Source organism: Schistocerca americana, chromosome 3 (genome assembly GCF_021461395.2).
Source record: "Schistocerca americana isolate TAMUIC-IGC-003095 chromosome 3, iqSchAmer2.1, whole genome shotgun sequence".
In the NCBI taxonomy this organism is placed as follows: Eukaryota; Metazoa; Arthropoda; class Insecta; order Orthoptera; family Acrididae; genus Schistocerca; species Schistocerca americana.
This window is the reverse complement of record NC_060121.1, coordinates 292,309,498-292,331,860: the sequence shown is the minus strand read 5'-3', so window position 1 is coordinate 292,331,860 and position 22,363 is coordinate 292,309,498. Positions and strand designations below refer to the sequence as shown.

At 46.1% G+C, this 22,363-nt stretch overlaps 1 protein-coding gene across 1 annotated transcript in view; it reads right to left on the bottom strand.

Annotated features, from left to right (window-relative positions):
- LOC124606657 (protein FAM166B-like) overlaps window positions 1-22,363 on the bottom strand; it is a 323,554-nt gene that overhangs the window by 25,556 nt on the left and 275,635 nt on the right. The window contains exons 2-3 of the mRNA XM_047138662.1: window positions 16,486-16,561; window positions 12,554-12,758 (exon numbers count right to left, since the gene is read on the bottom strand). Coding sequence (XP_046994618.1) covers window positions 12,554-12,758; window positions 16,486-16,561 — 281 coding nt within the window. The remainder of the gene's footprint in view (window positions 1-12,553; window positions 12,759-16,485; window positions 16,562-22,363) is intronic.

The following is a 22,363-nucleotide window of genomic DNA, read 5'->3' as shown; positions in this document are numbered from 1 at the left end:
CTTACATTGTTCTACAGTCCAGGTTTTATGATTCCGGCACCATGTTTCGGGTTATGGGCATTTCCACCGCTGATTCATGGTTGTAAAATTCCAGCTCTCCCTTCAATTCCCTACATCTCGAGCGGTAGTTAAATGTGTGTATTATGCTATTTGAATGCTTAAGTATTTTATTTGTTGGCTATACGAAAACCAAAATGCTTGGCCAAATATTTTTAGCATAGTGATGATTAAACGTCCGTGACGTTTATAGATCAAAACTATATATGTATATGGGTATTGTAGCTAAAAGATTGCTGTGTCTTCCTCAAAATCATACCCAGAAAAATTATATTTGCGAAGTTATGTAAGGGAACAGCAGAAAAGTAGACCAAGTTTACTTCTACTTTTCTGAAATACCTTTTCATTGCCTAGATACACTGTGATCAAAAGTATCCGGACACCTCCCAAAATATACGTTTTTTTTCATATTAGGTGCATTGTGCTGCCAACTACTGCCAGGTACTCCACATCAGCAACCTCAGTAGCCATTAGACATCGTGAAAGAGCAGAATGCGGCGCTCCGCGGAACTCACGGACTTCGAACGTGCTCAGGTGATTGGGTGTCACTTTTGTCATATGTCTGTACGCGAGATTTCCACACTCCTGAACATCCATAGGTCCATTGTTTCCGATGTGATAGTCAAATGGGAACGTAAAGGGAGGGACGGCCGACAGTTGAAAAGGGTCGTAATGTGCAATTGTCAGGTATCCATGCAGACCATCATATAGGAATTCCAAACTGCATCAGGATCCACTGCAAGTACTATGGTGAGAAAATTTCGATTTCATGGTCGAGCGGCTGCTCATAAGCCACACATCACGCCGGTGAAAGCCAAACGACGCCGTAAGGAGCGTAAGGAGCGTAAATATTGGACCAGGGTGTATACGTGGACAAGGAAAAAATTCCCGGATTTTTCCGGGATTTCCCTGTTAAAAATACACTTTCTCCCGGATGAAAACACTTTTTCCGCGTTATTAAGTGACAGTATGTTTCCCCTCGGAACTGTAAAACTTATCAATCCTTTTGAATGGTTATGTTTTTATATACGGGCGTATAAATTCCCGGCACTTTAGAAAACTAAACTCAGGGAAGAAAATCCCTTTTGGAAAAATTTTTGATGTGCAGCAACATGCACGCCGCATATTTTCGTATTACGAAAGTATAAATTCGAATTCCACCAAATTCCGCATGTTACTTTCCGAACCAGTGTAATCGAGATTGCGATGCGCTTTTGTAAGCCAGTCATAGCTCATGTCACGTGATCTCACCAGCCGATGACAGCGGATATTCAGATCCCAGGACACGTGATGTCAACTAATAGCAACATCAAAAACAGCACGGATACACAAACAGGAAAAGTTAATGTTTTAAATTAATGTACATAGTGTTGCTACAAGGAAAGCACTATTTTCACATATAATATTGGTCTCTAAGGTTAATAAGCTGCAAGGGAAGCTAAGCTTTCACATATAATGTTGATATTTTTTGCGCGTGTTACACTTTAAGATAGATCACACGAATGTTCCAGGAAAATTTTTTATCCGAGTCCACTGACTTGTCCTCAAAGTTTTCTGCAAATAATTTAGCTACCACAGAGGAGAAAGAGTTTCTCGTGGCACTATATCAATTTGATCATAAAAACGACATGAATGTCTGATCTTCTGGGCTCGAAATACTTCTAAATGGCTCGTCATCAAACGCTCTGTGATTTAAGAAATTCAATGTACATTCTCGCACATAGTTCAACTTGCGTCAAAGGAAATTTACTTTGAAAGTAACGCTTTTCAATCCACCATTCCCAATATTTTCCCGCTACCAGTTGGAAATAGATTTGTTTCAGTAGTCGCCAGATAAGAGGCGCCACCGCGCTTTGGCAGCTACTCTGACGCAGGAAGCCCGTATGTTCGTACGTGTAAAAGATTAAAAGATCTTACATTATGTCATAAAAGAAACAAGACATCAGAGGATACTCCAAGAGCATCGGAATTTCGTGAACCATACTAAAATGGCACTTTGAATGTGCATACTTAAAGAGCACATTCGTATATCCATATTCCCAAAGAAGTGGGCCTCGACCTGATATCAAGCTTTTCAGTGTGGGTTTCGGGATGTAAATTTTCTTGGAGTACCAGTACTGTATTAACTCATCTTTGATTCTTTATTATGGCATTATGCCACATGTGCTAGAAGATGAAAATGTGCCCCAGAAATGCAGCGAGCTGTTGAAATTAGCCGATAGTATGGAACTAAACACTTAGTTTCAAACACATTGACTTCCTTGTTCTACAAGAGGATTAATGCATGACTGTCAGAAAAGTGGAAATAAAATAAAATCTGAAACTAATAACATGTATTAGCCTTCCGTAATTATGTGACAATTTTAATTCACTTGATAGCTCCTGGCCACAGAAATCTGTTTTGTTTTCATTTGACATAAGAGCAGTAAACGAAGAGGAAACAGCAAAATCACTAAATGTAAACACGGGTCACTTGGAGACTACACACATTCCCACTATAACTCAGGCTGCTCTGCGCATCAGCCCCGGATCTACGACATTTCCGAACCGGGGCTATACTAAGATAGTATTCCCGGAATTCTAAAAAATTCCCGGGTTTTTCCCCGGATGAAAAAATTCCCGGGTTTTTCCCCGGATGAAAAATTCCCGGGTTTTTCCCCGGATGAAAAAATTCCCGGGTTTTTCCCCGGATGAAAAAATTCCCGGGTTTTTCCCCGGATGAAAAAATTCCCGGGTTTTTCCCCGGATGAAAAAATTCCCGGGTTTTTCCCCGGATGAAAAAATTCCCGGGTTTTTCCCCGGATGAAAAAATTCCCGGGTTTTTCCCCGGATGAAAAAATTCCCGGGTTTTTCCCCGGATGAAAAATTCCCGGGTTTTTCCCCGGATGAAAAATTCCCGGGTTTTTCCCCGGATGAAAAATTCCCAGGTTTTTCCCCGGATGAAAAATTCCCGGGTTTTTCCCCGGATGAAAAATTCCCGGGTTTTTCCCCGGATGAAAAATTCCCGGGTGTCTCGGGTCGTATACATCCTGTGGACGATCGAACAGTGGAAAAACGTTGTGTGGAGTGACGAACCACGATAAACAATGTGGCGATACGATGTCAGGGTGCGGGTATGGCGAATGCCCGGTGAACATCATCTGCCAGGGTGTGTAGTGCCAACAGTAAAATTCGGAGGCGGTGGTATTACGGTGGTGTGTGTTTTCATGGATGGGGCTTGCACCCCTTGTTGTTTTGCGTGGCGCCATCACAGCACAGGCCTACATTGATGTTTTAAGCACCTTCTTGCTTCGCACTGTTGAAAAGGAATTCAGAGATGGCGATTGCATCTTTCAGCACACTCTAGCACCTGTTCGTAATGGATGTCCTGTGGCGGAGGGGTTACATGACAATAACATCCCTGTAATGGGCTGGCCTGCACAGAGTCCTGACCTGAATCCTATAGAACACCTTTGGGGGGGGGGGGGCGGGGGGTTTGGAACGCTGACTTCGTGCCAGGCCTCACCGACCGACATCGATACCTCTCCTCAGTGCAGCACTCCGTGAAGAATGGGCTGCCATTCGCCAAGAAACCTTCCAGTACCTGATTGAACGTATGCCTGCGGGAGTGGAAGCTTCCATCAATGCTAAGGGTGGGCCAACACCATATTGAATTCCAGCATTACCGATGCAGGGCACCACGAACTTTTAAGTCATTTTCAGTCATGTCCGGATACTTTTGATCACATAGTGTAGGCTGGCGATCTTAATTCCATTAGACAAACCACTTTGTGAACTTTGTACAGAAAGCTCCAAGATTCAGTATTATTCCATTTTGCTGAGTTTATTTCTAACAATTAGAAAACTCTTAGGGAAATGAACTAACAGTCTGGTTTCCATATCCATTAGTCATACAAGACTGTCAAATCCTGTAAAAGGGATAACACTATACCACAGTTGTGGAATGTAGGCACATTTATGACGCGTATACTATATGCACAATTCCCCTGTAACAATGGTATAGGTGGACTTTCCCGTGACAGGACTATCTGTTCTGTTGGTGTATAGTGTTTTAAGTGAAGCAGTTGCTTAAGTTATGTAAAATCGTGCCCAAAACGGATACATAAAGAGTGCTAAAAAGCTACAATTGCGTTTCAGTGCCGAGGAAGATACATGTAATTGACAGTGTCAAATGACTTTCTTCGCTTCGAACAAGTCTGGAGCGAATAATCCAACTCGCTATCAATCCATTTCGTTTTGGCTGCCAACAAACCCAGGAGTTACCTATCTTTTTCAGCACAAGTTCCATGAATACTGTACACAACCTATACGTTAACTCTTTGGTTAAAGTAACGAAACTTTCTTTAAAATTGAATCCCAGACGGCATGTATGGACTGAATAGTTAATGTGCCTGTGGCTTCGCTTTCTGGAAGAACTTCTTATTTAACTTCTACTTTCCCGCCGACGCAAAACGTCATGCCCTGTTCGCCCAGTGAAAAGTTCCTGCTCCTGGAAAAATTCGGCTAATTATGTTTATGGCATTCTGTCCGAATTGCATGTTGTTAATCACTTCCACGAGGAAAATAATGCAGTATTTTATATAATTATTGATCTAATTTAAAAAAATGAAAATGCAAGTTGTAACACAAGAGTATTTAAGTGAGGAATTGTGTACATGTTTCGAGGAGGGGGCAAATATCTGGATGTTATTCATCCAGTATTTGAAAGAGAGCACTTAGCGACGTCCTACAAATTTTGCACATAGTTTCAAACTTTTGTTTTCTCGCTGCCACTTCGTGCAGCAAAACTTCATCAGGCATGACTTTTTCATTTATTACTTCTTTACTGCTAACCATTTGTCACACATATTGGAGACATGTATACTGTAGAGGTAACAGCAAAATTATGTCATTGCAGATGCATGGTTCAGGAGATATGATGCATGATGGGTGGTTGGTTGGTTGGTTGATTGATTGGGCGGCGACGGGGGGGGGGGGGGGGGGGGAAGACCGAACAGCAATGTCATCAGTCCCATGATATAAGATTATGAACTAAAGGAGGAACAACACAAACCACAAACAGCACAGTCCAGGCGATAGCAAGGGATGTCCCAGAAGCGCCATGTACAATTGGGCACCAGCATCGCCGCCCACCCATCCCAATCCCCACACTATACCGCACCATGATAAAACGCCTGGGACAACAAGTGAAGAAGACACAAGGAAAGTGGAAACAAAACGGCACAAAAGATCAAACAAAATGTAGGGGAAAAAACCTGGCTGGCATGGAGGAAGGGTTCGCATACCAATGTCAATCGCCTTTCCCCACCTGCCTCCGCGCCCTCCTGTTCTTTACTCTTCCTGCCACCCCAACGTTCCTTTTGCCTCGTCATTTGCCCATTTTCCTTTCCCGTCGACTGGACTGTGCTGTCCAGTTCCAGAAAGAAACTCAAGGCACTTGAATCACGGAGGGCAGACCACTTTCCCGAAGAAAACAGAGCGGACATAACCATGTGAGGGTCCCCACTAACACCCAGGACAAGAAAGGTGTGAAGGGCCAAAAGGCAGGGCAGTTTAGTAAAATGTGTCTCGCTATAGTGGTGGGGGGGGGGGCTGCAACTACAAAGGGAAAAGGCAGCTCATTATGGAGTAAAAAGTTCATGGGTCAACCTGGTATGGCCGATACAAAGATGGCAGAGGGTGGTAGAATCCTAATGGGAGAGCTGGAGGCAACAATGCCACATGGTGAGAGTCCCCCTGATTGCAGGAACGTTATTAGACAGAAGTACAGTACTGTCCTCCATTCAGAGGGGAAAACGCCTTGAAGCCAAATAACGTTAAACACCCAGAGGAGATATTGTCATTGTGGAGGACAGAGGTGTCTAAGCAATTGGCTATGGATGGAATCGGGGTCATGGGATGAGTCGTGGGAAGTCGAGTGGGCCAGAAGTTCCCATTCAGCAAAAGGTTCATTGCAGGATTCCACCTAACTAGGGACAAAATATAAGTGGGAAACATCAGCCCACTATTTCTGGAGGAGGAGGCTTATGCCGATGTCACAGTAAAATGGGTCAGAAAGTGTTCTGTGAGAACCGTTGGATCCATAAAAAGACCAAAAACAAGGCAAGGCCCAGGATGTAAGACTGCCGCTGGCAACCTTGGAAGGTACAGAGCTAACCACAGAACTGTAACGAATGGACGGAAGAACCTATATAGGAGACAAAGCATTCCTAACACTCCTGCTTGCTCTGTTTGGCCGGCAGGAGTGGCCGTGCGGTTATAGGCGCTACAGTCTGGAACCGAGCCGCCACTACGGTCGCAGGTTCGAATCCTGCCTCGGGCATGGATCTGTGTGATGTTCTTAGATTCGTTAGGTTTAATTAGTTCTGAGGCGACTGATGACCTCAGAAGTTAAGTCGCATAGTTCTTAGAGCCATTTTTCTCTGTTTGATTAAATAATGGGAAGAACTGGGCATTGGGAGGCGGAAAAAAGTGGAATGTGGTCACTATTGCAGAGGTCATTGTGCGGTGACCAGCGTAACAGGAGAAGTTGAGGGAAAGTAGGCACTGAAATGGGTAGTGGGATTATCATTAAGAAGGCACAGTTCGTGCACAAGAAGTTGGTCTCTGGTGAGATTCTTAGTAAACAAAAAGGCTCTGTTCCACGGGGGGTGATGGGCATTATAATCCACTAGGAGGAGGAAGGGAGGAGGCAGCTGCTGATGGAGGGAAGTTAGAGCAGCAGGCATAGGTGGCTTGTCAGAAGGGCAAGAGAGATTGCAAACCGTGTCTGCAGAGTCCAAGTGGCCTAAGATGGCAATCACTTCCAATTTGGTACAACTGGGGATCCAGGTACTAACAAGGAAAGGACCAACGTGCAGACTCCACCAGAAGCTCTCGAAAGGCCAATCCCGTACCGACAGAAAGCGTGGAACCCAGGAGGGGTCAGTGAGCGAGCATCAGAAGAAGGAAATAAAGGTTCCAATTCCAGAAAGTGACTGCATTATCTGTTACAATTCCATTGAATAAGCACAGAACAAGTATTCAAATTGAAGTTGAATGGTCCAATATCAGTCACGCTGTGGGGTCACCATACATAATCAACGAGGGCAGCGTGACATCCATAAACAAGAGACCTGACTCAAGTTGCCAAGGGGGGTCGGCGTCTCTGAGGGCATCGGAGGCTGTTTCTTCTTCTTCCTCTTCCATAGATCAAAGGCGACCTTAAGTCACACAGAGTTTGGGTCTTGCAGCGAACTTGTGGCAATTGGCCTCCAGGCGAAGACGCCAAAGGCGGGATCCCTGGAGAGAGCCCCATCACTGACTGGTGTTGAAGGAGGGGGACACTTTTCAGATCGAGTAGGAGTGGCACTCAGAGCAGAAGACGTGGCAGCTGTTGGGGAGGGGGAGAGGAGGGGGGACTTGGATAAGGTTGGTCGGTGGGATGATTAGAGGGACTGAGCTACTATGTCATCAGTCCATAACTGTAGATCAGACAGTCTACTGTGCAAAACCCAGTGGAAGAGAACCCCAAGGTATACGAAAGGGCGACAGGGATCAAAACGAAGAAAGGGAAACAGAGCAAGAGAGGAAGGAAATGTGTCCCATCCCATCTATGGAGAAGCCAGAAGCCCCTGAAAGCAGAGTACAACGAGGTGACCCTCGCCACTTTACTCAGAAACTTCCAAGGAAAGACTAGGAACACAGAGAGACAAAAGATGAGCAAGCCTAATAGACCACCCAAGGGGGAAGAAGATTAAAAGAGCAGGTAGGGGGAGGACCAGGCACAACGGCTATGCTGGTTTCCCAGAGTGACTCATACGTCTCATACACTCATGTCTTACGAACAGGTTTCAACACTGACGTGGAGGACAAACAATCGACACAACACAGTATCCAAGCTGGAGTACCCCAGGGGAGCATCTTTGGGCCTATCTTGCTCAGCCTCTACATTAATGACTTTACAGACGGCATCCAGAACTGCCGAGCCTTGGTTGGAACGATGGCGTATTAAATTCGACAAATGTGAAGCATCTTGGGTTGTCGGGTGTTCTGCCGGATATCAGCGTCGTACTTGCACGATATTTCGGTCACGTAGCTCGAGACCTTCATCAGGTGCGACCTGAGACTGCTCCTCGAGTAGACCTGGTCCAGTATTTATGCCTATGGCCTTCCCCCTCCAACAACGGCTGCAGGCGCTTCCTCTGTGGTCCGCGCCCATTCCCTGTGACCTGCTGGAGCGTTGCTGCTCCGTTTTCCGTCCGCTGCGGTTCTAGGTGTTCCCACTGCGGTCCGCGCCCACCAAACCCGCTCCTGGGGGTTTCATCTACTGTCTGGGGTACCAGACAGTAGATGAAACCCCCAGGAGCGGGCTTGGTGGGCGCGGACCGCAGTGGGAACACCTAGAACCGCAGCTGGGGTACCAGACAGTAGATGAAACCCCCCAGGAGCGGGTTTGGTGGGCGCGGACCGCAGTGGGAACACCTAGAACCGCAGCGGACGGAAAACGGAGCAGCAACGCTCCAGCAGGTCACAGGGAATGGGCGCGGACCACAGAGGAAGCGCCTGCAGCCGTTGGTGGAGGGGGAAGGCCATAGGCATAAATACTGGACCAGGTCTACTCGAGGAGCAGTCTCAGGTCGCACCTGATGAAGGTCTCGAGCTACGTGACCGAAATATCGTGCAAGTACGACGCTGATATCCGGCAGAACACCCGACAACCCAAGATGTCATTAGATCGCCGGGAAAGCCTGAAGAGTTACAAATGTGAAGCAGTTCTGTTAACACTCAGCCCGAAGCTACTATGCAAACATCAACACTGTCGACAGTTAACACTACATGCAAGTGGAATACGTTTCCAGGAGGAAGTGAGATACCTCAGTGTCTGGCTGGACCGGAAACTTACGGGGGGGGGGGGGGGGGGCGGGGTTGAACCACATACAGTACGTTGCCAACAAAGCGTACATGAATCTCAAACTCTTCCCAATGTTCAATAGGGAAAGGACACTTAACAGGAGGGTGTCGATGTCAATATACATCACACTGATTAGACCTCTAATGACGTACGCAGCTCCTACACGCCTGTGTCGCCTACAGATCATACAGAACAAAATGCTATGCATCATTAGCAATGGTGCGCGCTACACCTGCAACGTGGATTTTCAAAATGAATACCGTTTTGAAATCCTCAAGAAAGTATTCAAAAAAACTCGCCAAACGACTATACAGGAACTCTAGACTCTAACAGTCCATTCACCTTTACTCTGGGAAACTGATCGCAACCATAGGTGGAGGCATAAACAGCTAAAGATACAACTAGCTAGGGCATAACCACCTATGGCGAGCTAACATACACCCACAAGCGATATGCCAGCTGCAATTAAAGCCGACCGACAGCAGGGAAACCGGGAAGCTCGCACATTAACGCACAAACAAACCGCCAACACTATCTTACACTGTGAATCCATTATATGGCCTATCGGACACTAAACGATGACGAACATGTTAAAGGTATGCTGACGCTGACCGAGAAGCCAACACTGGCATCCAGTTCCAGCCGCCGAGTAACACCACTGCACATCGTCAAAGGTATCTGCCTGCATGATACCCACTACTAACAAAGCTTACCCTTGCATGACCTGTCGCAGGCAGTAACATAACCGCTATTGGTCTTACAACCCGACCCAACTATCGCAGAGGTTTTTCCCTTGGCTCTTGCCTAGGCACTTTTTCCCCCTCTGTCCTTCAAACTCCTACCCTTCGTTCAACTTTCAGCACACAATCTCTAGATGAGCGCGTATTAGTGGTTTATCATAACCAAACGTACGCAAACATAGCAGTACCCACGTCCTGTGAAACCTAATTGGGTGGGGGGGGGGGGTGGGAGGTGGTGGGGGCGAGTGGAGATGGTGGGGGGTGGGGGGGTGGAGATGGAGGTGGGTGGGGTGGTGGGTGGGGAGAGAGAGACCAGCAGTAGTCCTAAGACAGAACAAAGGGGAGTGTGGCTGTGAGACAGGAGACAGTGACAGACACAAAGAGATAGTGACAATGAGTTGTATTTAACGGGTGCGTGAGAAGGGGCAACTGGGAGTGGATGTGTATGAGGGATTCACAGCTGTACACAAGAGGATGTGAGCGAGTTACAGGCAAGGGAGTGTGAGAGTAGGGTTGTACGTTCAAAAGAGCATGAATATGCCAAAATTTTTGGGAAGATTTTTAAAGGTGCTGAGGAAAGCAGAATGAGGCAACTTGTACCCCACTTTTCAGAACCTTTTAAATAAACGGTAACATATTCGCATTTTTTTCGCTCCGATAGGGCATTTTTCTGCTGGTGTACTTAATGATTAACATACTGTATATAGCATACATGGAAACGATATGTCATCTTTGCATGATATTTTCATTTTATATTTTTTGTTAAATATCAGAAAGATTTTGCTGCCTAATGATTTTATTAGGTGGTTGATTTGGGGGAGGGGATCAAACAGCGAGGTCATCGGTCTCATTGTATTGTGGAAAGATGGCCAAGGAAGTCGGGTGTGCTGTTTGAAAGGAACGATCCCTGCATTTGCCTCGAGTGATTTAGGGAAATAACAAAACCTAAATCAGGATGGCCGGACGCGAGTATGAACCGTCGTCCTCTCGAATGCGAGTCCAGTGTGCTAACCACTGCGCCACCACGCTCGGTACTGATTATATTGTGTGCAGATGAATTTGATGGTGGGAAGTGTATTCTGAAATCAATCAGGTATCCACTCTATAAACGTTTACGTAAGAGAAAAATACTATACATAAAATACGCTGAAGAGCAAAGAAACTGGTACACCTGCCTAATATCATGTAGGGCCCCCAGGAGCACGCAGAAATGCCGCAACACGACGTGGCATGGACTCGACTAATGTCTGAGGGAACCGACACCGTGAATCCTGAAGAACCGTCCATAAATTCGTAATAGTACGAGGGGGTGGAGATTGTGGTGTCACCGCCAGACACCACACTTGCTAGGTGGTAGCTTTTAAATGGGCCGCGGTCCGCTAGTATACGTCGGACCCGCGTGTCGCCACTGTCAGTAGTTCAGACCGAGCGCCGCCACACGGCAGGTCTAGAGAGACTTACTAGCACTCGCCCCAGTTGTACGGACGACTTTGCTAGCGACTACACGGACGGAGACACTCTCATTTGCCGAGAATATAGATAGCATAGCCTTCAGCTAAGTCAATGGCTACGACCTAGCAAGGCGCCTTTAACAGTATATTGCATGTATCTAAAGAGTCTTAACTTGTATCGCCAAGAGCGATGTACACCAATGATGGATTAAAGTTAAGTATTCCAGCAGCTACATACTTTTCTTTATAGCATTCATTACGTATCCTGTTTCAGACTTCACGCCAGCCCGCGTGAGTTTAAGCGCGTGCCTTTCGGTTACACGTCACTGTGGACTGGCTGTCTTGTCAGTCCACAACAGAGATCTTTTCTGAACAGCACGTTGCAAGCATCCCATATATGCTCAATAATGTTCATGTCTGGGGCGTATGGTGGCCAGTGGAAGAATTTCAACTCAGGAGAGTGTTAATGGAGCCATTCTGTAGCAATTCTGGACGGATGGGGTATCGCATTGTTATGCTGGAATTGCTCAAGTCCGTCAAAATGCACAATGGACATGAATGTATGCAGGTGATCAGACAGGATGCTTACGTACGTGTCACCTGTAAGAGTCGTATCTAGACGTAACAGGGGTCCCACACCAATCCAACTGCACACACCCCAGACCATACAGAACCTCCACGAGCTGGAACAGTCCCCTGCTGACATGCATGATCCGTGGATTCATGAGGTTGTTCCCATACCTGTACACGTCCATCCGCTCGATACAATCTGAGACGAGACTCTGGAGTCCAATGTCAGTGTTGACAGCCCAGGCGAGGCATAAAGCTGTGTGTCGTGCATTCATCAGTGGTGCATGAGTGGGCTTTCGGCTCCAAAGCCCATATCTATCTTTCACTGAATGGTTCGCACGCTGACGCTTGTTGATGGCCCATCATTGAAATCTGCGGCAATTTGCTGAAGGGTTGCACTTCTGTCACATTGAACGATTCTCTTCCGTCGTCATTGGTTACGTTCTTGCAGGATCTTTTTCCAGCCGCTGCGATGTCTGAGATTTTATATTTTTTAGGATTCTTGATATTCATAGTACATTCGCTAAATGGTTTTACAGGAAAGTCCCCACGTCATCGCTATCTCTGAGATGCTGTGTTCCATCGCTCGTGCGCCTACTAGGTCACGTCTGCCATTGTAGCAGAACTAACCGATCTAACAACTGCGACAGACACTTGTTGTCTTATAGTCGTTGCCGACCGCAGCGCCATATTCTGCCAGTTTACATATCTCTATTTGAATACGCATGCTTATACCAGTTTCTTTGGCGCTTGGGTGTATTCGAATGCCTGAGATGTACTCAGTTAAAGATGGGCAGTTGAGCAGAGCAGTCCGACGTGACATGGTGAGGCAGCTTAGTTACCTGTGTAGCCGAGGATGTAGCGGCGCGGCCGGTGCTTGACGTCCAGCGCCAGGTCGCGCGTCTGGCCCTGCTCGCGGACCCCGGCGCCAGTCGCCTCCGGGCCGGGGCTCGGGCTGTGGCGGCCGTTGGTGCCGTTCTGCAGACTCGCGGGCTCCCGCTGGTGGTACGGAGCGTGCCTCAGCGAGACGCCCTTCTCCTTCATCTCCTGGGCCACAGAAGCACACATACCTGTGTCAACCCGTGGCATGTGAAGTCCAGCTCCGTCGGAGTACTCAACTGTGGGTACTACATGAGAAGACACCCACATCTACGTCCACACCCACATCTACGTCCACACCCACATCTACGTCCACACCCACATCTACGTCCACACCCACATCTACGTCCACACCCACATCTACGTCCACACCCACATCTACGTCCACACCCACATCTACGTCCACACCCACATCTACGTCCACACCCACATCTACGTCCACACCCACATCTACGTCCACACCCACATCTACGTCCACACCCACATCTACGTCCACACCCACATCTACGTCCACACCCACATCTACGTCCACACCCACATCTACGTCCACACCCACATCTACGTCCACACCCACATCTACGTCCACACCCACATCTACGTCCACACCCACATCTACGTCCACACCCACATCTACGTCCACACCCACATCTACGTCCACACCCACATCTACGTCCACACCCACATCTACGTCCACACCCACATCTACGTCCACACCCACATCTACGTCCACACCCACATCTACAGGGTGGTCAGAAACAAGCTGAAACGCTTGTAACAGTGTTGCCACAGTAGTAACACGGTTCCCGTTAGATCACCAGAAAGCATTGTCAGACTTGGATGGGTCGCCGTCTGGATCTGCAGTGTGTTTTTGATAAGTGGGGTGCACTCAGCCCTTATGAGCCCAATTGAGGAGCTACACGACTGAGAAGGAGCGACACCGGTCACGAAAACTGACAATGGCTGGGAGAGTGGTGTGTTGACCATATTCCCCTCCGTATCAGCCAGCATCCAGTTACGCCTAAGGGCTGAGGATGACACGGTGGCCGGTCGATATTCTTGGGCCTTCAAGACCTGTTCGGACAGTGTTTTTTGTAAGGTTGTTTAGGGCAGGTTGTGCTGAAAAATAATTATTCAGAAAAAAAAATTCGGTACGTTGCGCCAGTTCCGTGTTAATCAGAAATGTAGTTGCCCAGTCAGGCTGTCGTGCGCGCAAATTCAAGCATCCCGCCATAGACGTTGTCGCCAAAAGTGTTCTTCGTTTAGTTTCATAAAACCAAACGAGACAGAGATACAATAATTGGTCATGAGGCGATAGTAAGGATCAATCTGCGCCAAAGGCTGAGCAGTCTCTTGCGCTATCATCTACGCTATGAGAACAACTGACACTAATTGTATCTGGCTAGCCACTTTAATTTGCACGTGCAACGGCCCGATAAGCCAATCTGAATGTTAATAACTCAAACTTTGCAACATACAGATTTTTTTTTTCTCAACAAATCCTTCCAAGCACAGTCTATCCTGAACACACAAGTTTTTCTGACTCTTTCTGACTACCCTGTATATTTTACACCTATGGGCGTCTGGAGAAATTTATGCAAGAGGGGGAGGGCGGCAGGATTCTAGAATATCTTTTATATCTGAAAGCCTGAGAAATTTATGTTTATTACTAACAAAAATAAGTAGCAAAAATTTCAGTGATTAATACTGCTCAGAAGGAAGAAGCAGGATATAAACTTTAAAAACGCTTATTCAACTTATGCCACATGTAACACTGTGTTTAAGAACATCTGGTGACGTTAACGAATTTATTACATTTGTATTACTTGTCTTTCTTCAACATTAAGAGACTTAATAAAAGATTAATAAAATTTTTTTCCAGAGTTACATGCTTTGGATTGTTAGCATGAAGTGTAACGCAGCATTGGACGAGATGAATTGGGGAACCTCCCAAAACAATTACGAGTTGTTCCTGTGTACCATCGACTCTAAACTGCCTATATAACTCAACGAAGATGAGCCCCATCCCTGCTTCCCCCCCCCCCCCCCCCCCCCCCCCTCTTCCCCCGCTCCTCCAATCTGACATGTTATTGTCCAGTCATGCAAAATGGACAGCTGAATTCGTAATTTTATGACTATTTTGCTCTTTGTTGCGTCCCTTGTAGTTTGAGGTCACATATGAGATTTTTTTCGACCTTATTTTTTCTCGCTTTTTGCCTCTCTGCTAGCACAAAAAATGGTATTTCCTCTCTTCAGATGATGCGTCTGCGTTCGTCACTGAAAAAACCTGCAGGTATAATAAGATCGTATGCTTCAGAACCTACTGCATACTTTGTGCTGTTATAAAAAAATATGGCATCACCAAGCAATGACAGGTCTTTTTCGACCACATAAAAATGTGTCAACTATTATTGTGATCAAGTTGGCAGCAGAATGCCAGGGTATTCTCGCTAAAGTTGGAAACGGATGTTGGGCATGGATACTCAGATATGTTTTTTTTTAAATTATGCTGCTAAAAGGTTCAGGAATCATGTTGGAATTTTCCTTATCTAGAGCTCCATAATAACTGTATGAGCAAGGGACCGAGAATAGCTCAGGAAGTATATTTTCGCAATTGTCCGTGAATCTGTATCAGTCTTTGATGCGGAACAACGCCCAAATCACCACCGCGTCAAAGGAAAGGTATAGTTTGTGAATTCTGGACCCCCACATACCCAGAGGGAACAAGTGCTTCCTCTTACTGCCGTTACTCCCCTCCTCCCTCCCTCCCCCCCACCCTCTTTCGCACCCATATGCTTACACCGTACACTGTGTGATGGATGGCATCTCTTAACCGCTGTCACTCCCTCTTTCTTACAGTTCCGTCCGCGGGAAGAACGGCTGTTAGTACACTTCCGTGAGACTAGATCTGATTTACTTTTAATTATCACCCTGAAGAAAAAGTTATGTAGAGTGCGAACAAAAATTGTCCGTATCTGCGCAGACAGCGTGCTAGTGGTGTTGGTGCGGTTTGACAGCTGTACAGACACGAACGCATTATTTCCCAAAATTTGTAAGCTATAGGTAGGTACTTTGCAAATGATCGTATTGACAATTTATGTTAGTATAACCAATAATCCGACGCATACAGCGTTCAAAGCAGTATACAGCACACCGAGCGATTCAGCTGGGTCTTACGCAACCTGTAACGCCTTCAAAAACCACGCACGACATTTTCATATTCTGTCGCTCTTTACGTACGAAATATTAGTCCTACAGAAAAAAATTAAAAGAGTCTTTTTGTACGAAATTTTATGTAGTTAAATTTTGTAGCAGAACACGTTTTCGTTGGACACAGCGGTCTTAGAGTTATTCAAGAAAAACGAGCCTGAAGGTCAGTTTTGTACGTTTTTCTTGCATAATTCGAAAACTAGTGCTTCTAGCGAAAAGCAAATTTAAACACATTGAATTTCATACAAAAAGTTCCGGTTCATTTTTTTGTAGAACTAGAAGTTCGCATGTATTGAGCGAGAGAATATGAAAATGATGCGTGTGGTATCTGAAGGCATTATGGATTGCATAAAACCCACAGGTAGGGGCAGCCAAAACACCTTATACAGAGTATGTTGATCTTTAGGGTCTCAAAAGTATTGTATAGCTAAGATCTGCTTAGAGGGAGTTCATATGCCATGACATTTGAAAAGGAATAAATCGATTACTGCCCTCAGCTGAGTTCCGACGTCCAATTGAAACTTTAGTCCTGGATGACGTGGTAAGGCCTAAACCCAAAGCTCCTGGCCTGCGTTGTTCCACTGTGCACTTCGCCTCGACCAGACACTCTCCTCTAAACAACGTGTTGGCCGCGTAAGTGGGTCAGAGGAAGGGGAAGCGCGGGTGCGGTGCCGCGTCGCCGGCTCACCTTTATGATGTCCTTGGTGTTGGCTCCGTAGCGCTTGCCGAAGCGGAACTTGAGGGTGGGGCAGTGCCCGGTGTACCTGAAACAAAAAACAATCTCTGTGCCTCAGTGCGTTCTGCACGCAGGGGAGTGACCCAAACACACACACACAGTTTCAGTTGTGAACAAAGCGAAAGAGAGTAATAGCTTTGGAAATAATGTCCAGGGGTCGACAAAAATATGGGAACACCAAAAACACAGTACCATACCTAATACGTTAAAGAAAAACCGTTGGCATTCAAAACAGATTCCAGTCTGTTTCCGCTGGATGGGTGCATACAGGTCCTGTATGGCTTTCAAGGGAATCTTATACCCTTCTTCGTACAAAATAGTGGCACGTTTAGGTAACGACGATGACGACCACGCACCATTTTCTCTAGAGCAGACCACAAAGGCTCAATGATATTGAGATTTGGTGACTGGTGGCCAAGGGAGTGCGACAGTCCATGCTCGCGCTCATGAAGTCCACGACGATGCGAGTTGCATAAACGGGACGTGGGGACTAGCCCGGTATTCACCTAGGGGGATGCGGAAAACCGCCTAAAAACCACATCCAGGCTGGCTGGCACACCGGCTCTCGTCGTTAATCCGCCGGGTGGATTCGAGCCGGGTCCGGCGCGCCTACTCGAGTCCAGGAAGCAGCGCGTAAGCGCTCTCGGCTATCCTGGCGGGTTCTATGAAGTATCACCATTGGGGAACAAAACATTTTACCATGGGATGGACTTTATCAGCCACAATGGCCACAGAATCCTTTGCAATAATGCGACCTTGCAGAGAAACCACGACGCTCATGGACTACCACCACATTGTTACCCAAATAATCACCGAACCCGCCACGCTCGTGGGACGTAAACTTTCACAGAAGTTGGAAACAGTGTGGAGCAGTGGAATAAAGTCATTTGGTCGGATGAATCTTGTTTCAGAGTACAGGTTTTATGGCTTTGGCACCACGTTTTCCAGTTACAGGCATTTTTTTAATTCAGCTCGCCCTGCAATTCCCAGCTTGTGGAGCTAACACTTCGGCTATCTTGGTTATGGAAGCAACCACTTTACAAGCACCAGTAACTTGCTCACGTTTGACTTCACTTAGCCCCAACATAATGCACTCAGAACTACATGGAACACTGTTGTGACTAATACTGACAGTTGCAACGTATTTTCACAGGCGCCCTTCGTGGTCAAATACAACAGCATTCATTTATCTCAGTGCTTCGATATTTTTTCCAACATCGTACTCCCTTTGGGCTCGTTCGCCAGTTTTATACTTTTTCTTGTGTTCGAGCTTTGCTCGTACCTCTCAAACAACCGCGTGAGTCCCCCTGCTCCGCGGTTTACAAAGGTCGTTCCTACTAACTTACATTTTTGACGTTAACTATTCGCTTTGCCTTTTCGCTAAATGAGGTCTTTTCTCTGTCAACTAGAGGAGGAGTAAGGGGGGGGGGGGTTCACAGTATGAACTACTGGCCTTCCGAGCATTACTTAAGTTACAAGTATGTGTGGTCAGTACGTGCGTAATACCATGTGTGGCACCACCGATTGCTTCTGGGAACTCTCAGACGCACAGGAAACTTAAGCCCTGCGGTTATCGAAGCGTTGTAACAATGGCTCTATTTCACGGTCAATTACCCGCGGCAATAGGCACAGGCACACACGCCTGCCCTGCTCCGATTGTGATGCGTGGAAGACGACGCATTGTGTGTGTGTGTGTGTGTGTGTGTGTGTGTGTGTGCTACGGATGAGTGCCTTTCTTATGCGGCCTCATCCTGTCGAAGGCGTAGTAAAAAATTTGCGAACTCTATAATGTGGCAAAACAAAGCTGTCCTGTATGGTAACACAATTCAAGTTAATAGAATGCTTTTAGATTCTAAAATACACAGTCGTGCAAGGACTGGCTGACGCTGTCTAAAATGATAAATGGGAAGAATATTCATTTGCCCTTACATTTTTTAGTCCCAAGGCTCTTTTTTTTGCGCCCAGCATAACGCATCTCATGTGATTGATTTACGAAAATGAACCCCCTACAGCCGTCCTTATGACGTCATTCATTGTATGGCTACTAGTTTCGGCTCTTTAGTGCACTATCTTCAGGCCTTAGTTAATGTTGAGGGGCTAACACCATCCGTGTACTTGATACGTCAATGGCCAACATCTATAACTGGTTTTCGTCGACTACCTGTAACCGAAATAATGATTCTGCAACCGTCAACGATCAATAAGTTGATGGAGACACAACGTCGCACTTACAGGTAATCTGCAGAAATCAGATTTAGATGTTGGCCACTGATGCATCGTGTTTACGCATGGTGTTAACCTCGCAGCATTAGCGCTTAGATGGTGCACTGAAGCACCAAAATTGGTAGCCATACAATGAATGACATAAGGACGGCTGTAGGTGTGTCATTTTGTTACACAAGTGAACGGCCAAAATCTCCCAGACTTCCAATGCCAAGGATGGGTATACAAATACTTAATGTGATTGAGGTTGTCTAGGATGGTAGCTTTATATGCAACAGAGCTTAGCTTTGTAGATCTAAAATTTCGTTAAACAAATACTGGAACTGAAATGCAGCAGGAAGGACTCCTGCGACGTCGCAAATACAATGAGACTAAATTTTGCAATTTATTATTTCATAATGCATATGTTGGGTGTCACGTCTTTCGCAAGTACAATAAATTTCGTCTGGGCGTGTTTCAGTTTATTTCAGAGCATACTCTTGTCATGTAAGTGAATTGTAAGTACAATTTAAAGTTTTACGGAGATTAGAAAATAAGATTACTTTTGGTTTTGCAGAACAGAATTTTTCCGTCTTCTTATATCGCTCCCACGTTCACTGCAGCATATACTGGCTAAAGAGTAGAGAAACGTCATCTCGTTCATTCGAATAGTGTCTACTGTCGTTTAAAACTTACTTTGTCAACCTACTCATTACGGGGAAAAAGCCGTTACTTCATTACTGATTTTAGCTCTGTCGTGCTCCTTGCTAACAATCTGGCACGAACGTTAAAAACGATCATGAAAGAGTAACTGTGAAGACAAAACATTTTCTTTGAATGTGACAAGTATGCTGAATTTATGCAATGAGTGGATTATAGGCCTGACAGTGCATGTATCATTGTCCGTAATGAGGATGTGTCAGTCAGCTGATACTACAATAGCAATACATCTGAAAATAAATTAGATCAGTGTGAAAATAACATATCTCTAGTAAGAAAGAAATCAATGGCAAGCAAAGCAGCTTATTAGTTATGACAGATTGGTTACTGAAAACAATCACTACAGGAAGAGGAGCAGCATCACTAGGAGTTACGACAACGTCAAGACGTAAATTTTCCAGTGACGCAATAAATCACGAGTCTATGGAACAACAGAGACGTAATGACTACTAATGGAAGGCGATGTCTGTGAATATCACTGAGGAAACAAGGCTGGGCGTGCGGTGGGGTACTGTCCTGGGACGTTTCACGTTGGTTGGTTGTTGGAGTTAAAGGTACTAAACTGCGATGTCACCAGTACTTTTATCTTATATGGATCTAACTAGGAACAATTCTCAGAAGAAGGATATAAAAGGCAAATCCTGGGAAGGCTAATTGTACGTAAGATACAATAAGACAGATAAAATCCAGGAGAAGTAAGAGGGGAGTGAGAGGGGGTAACGTGGGCGAGACGCCCTGCCCAGAACGCCGCTGGATGTCCCCAAAGCCAGGTATGCAGTGGGAGATGTACAATCTGTAGCCCAGCAGCACCACCTCACCAACCGCTCTCCCAAGAAAACGAGCAGGATGAACAAGATGACAAAAGTTTCGGAAATATAAAACATTAAAAACGGCAAAGAATAAAGAGAATATAAGGGTAGGAAGGGTAGGGGCCGGGCCGGGCCGGGCCGGGCCGGGCCAAGGAGTTGGCATGTTTATTCCCTGAGATCCAACATCTTCAGGAGTCTAAACAAAAACGACTGGTCATCCAGTTCGATGAAGGTCAGAAAGAAGATCTTCGACAGTTGTGACTAATGGGTAACTAGGATAGCACTGATCTACAGCCTGAAGGCTGCTCAGGGAGTCGTTGCAGATTAGAAGTATCTTGTGGTGCAAGAACGAGCATGGCTAAGGGCTCGTTTGATGGCCGCCAATTCAGCAGTGAAGACACTGCACCTTTTATTTGTGTATGTAAACTGGTTCGTCCATCGACCATTGATCTGTCAGTGAATGTCACTCCTGAACCCAAAACTGCACTGAGGGCAGCCAGGAACATGAGGCAAAACACCATGGGTTTTGTTTGGTTTTGTTTTGCTTTGCTTCAGGGCGCAGAAAATAACTGGAGTCATATGCACCCAAGTCAAAAGTATAGAACACGAACACATCTAAAAACAGGCACGTGGAAAATGGGGCTAAAAAAGATAATATACTGAAACGGACGCCCAAAACTAAAAATTAAATTGTAAAGTAAAACGCGGTCGACAGCCCGCTAACACGACCGATAACTCAGACAGCAGACCCAAGAGAGAACGTAAACGGTTAAAACATGGGCATTCCATCAGAAAGTGGCGGAGAGTTGAAACTTGGGCGCAATGTGTACAAATTGGTGGGGTAGCACCATTTATCAAATGACGATGGCTAATAAGGCAGAAAACACCATGTGGTCAACTGTATCTTTCAGTCCAAAGGGTAAATCGAGAGATCCCAGATTTAGGTACACACTTTGAGGCATGCGTAATTGCTCCCTGACAAGAGGTGGCAGTGGGGGGAAATTGTATTTCAGAGCAGCGACACTATAGTCTAACTGCAATTTTAACTCCAGTTCTGGGTCTCTTATCGGAGGTAGCTCTCCCTACTACGAGAAAGGACCGTACTTTGGATGCTTAGGGGAGCTGCGAATGTGTATAATACAACCGAGTGGCTGTTGTTGGCAACTGATCTGTGGCGGAGGGAACACCGGCCTCTGCAGGCTGTTCACAGGGCTAATTGCATGTCTGACCCCCACATTGGTGAATCGGGTCCAGTGACCACAATATTGAGGGGCCATGCCAAACCATACGCCAGACTTCCCTAGTCACGATGGGACAGGATCAAGACTTTGTAGAGCTGCAGAAGGGCTGTGCAGCCTGAACCCCAGGTCTTGTTACTGAGGCAGCAAAGTGTACTAATATGTAGCAACTTTGCTGAAGTTGGCGAAGATGGGGGAAGTCATGTCAACTGGGCACTGAAGAACAGTCCCAAACAACGATTAGTCTACCACACTGAGTAATTGGTCGTCGAGGTAAAGTTCTGGTTGTGGATGAACAATATGATGGCTACAGAAGTGCGTTACTCAACTGTTGGTGGCTGAGAACAAACCTCATGGGTTACAGTCCATGACTGCACCTCTTGAATAGCGCCCTGCAGTCGGTGTTAGAGTGTGTGTGTGTGTGTGTGTGTGTGTGTGTGTGTGTGTGTGTGTGTGTGTGTGTGTGCGGAGCAATACTAAAAGCAAAAGTCGTCAGCATACAAGAAAGGTGATACTAAAGACCCCACAATTGCTGCTGGACAGTTGATGGCAACTAGAAAGAGACAGACTTAATAAAGAGCCCTGCAGAAACCTATTCTCTTGGTTAAGGGGGGGGGCATGGGAAGCACGAACTTTAACTTGGAAAGTACGAAGCAACAAGAATTTCCGGACAAAAATCTGACGTGGTCCCCAGAAACCAAACTCATGTAAGGTAGCGAGAACATAGTGTCCCCTGTGATATCATAAGCCTTTTCTAGATAGAAGAGGACAGCAATAATGTGTTTATGTCAATCAAAAGCTCTCCTGTTGCAGACGCCAGGCAAAACAAATTATCAATAGCCTTGGCGAATACTGTCCTGG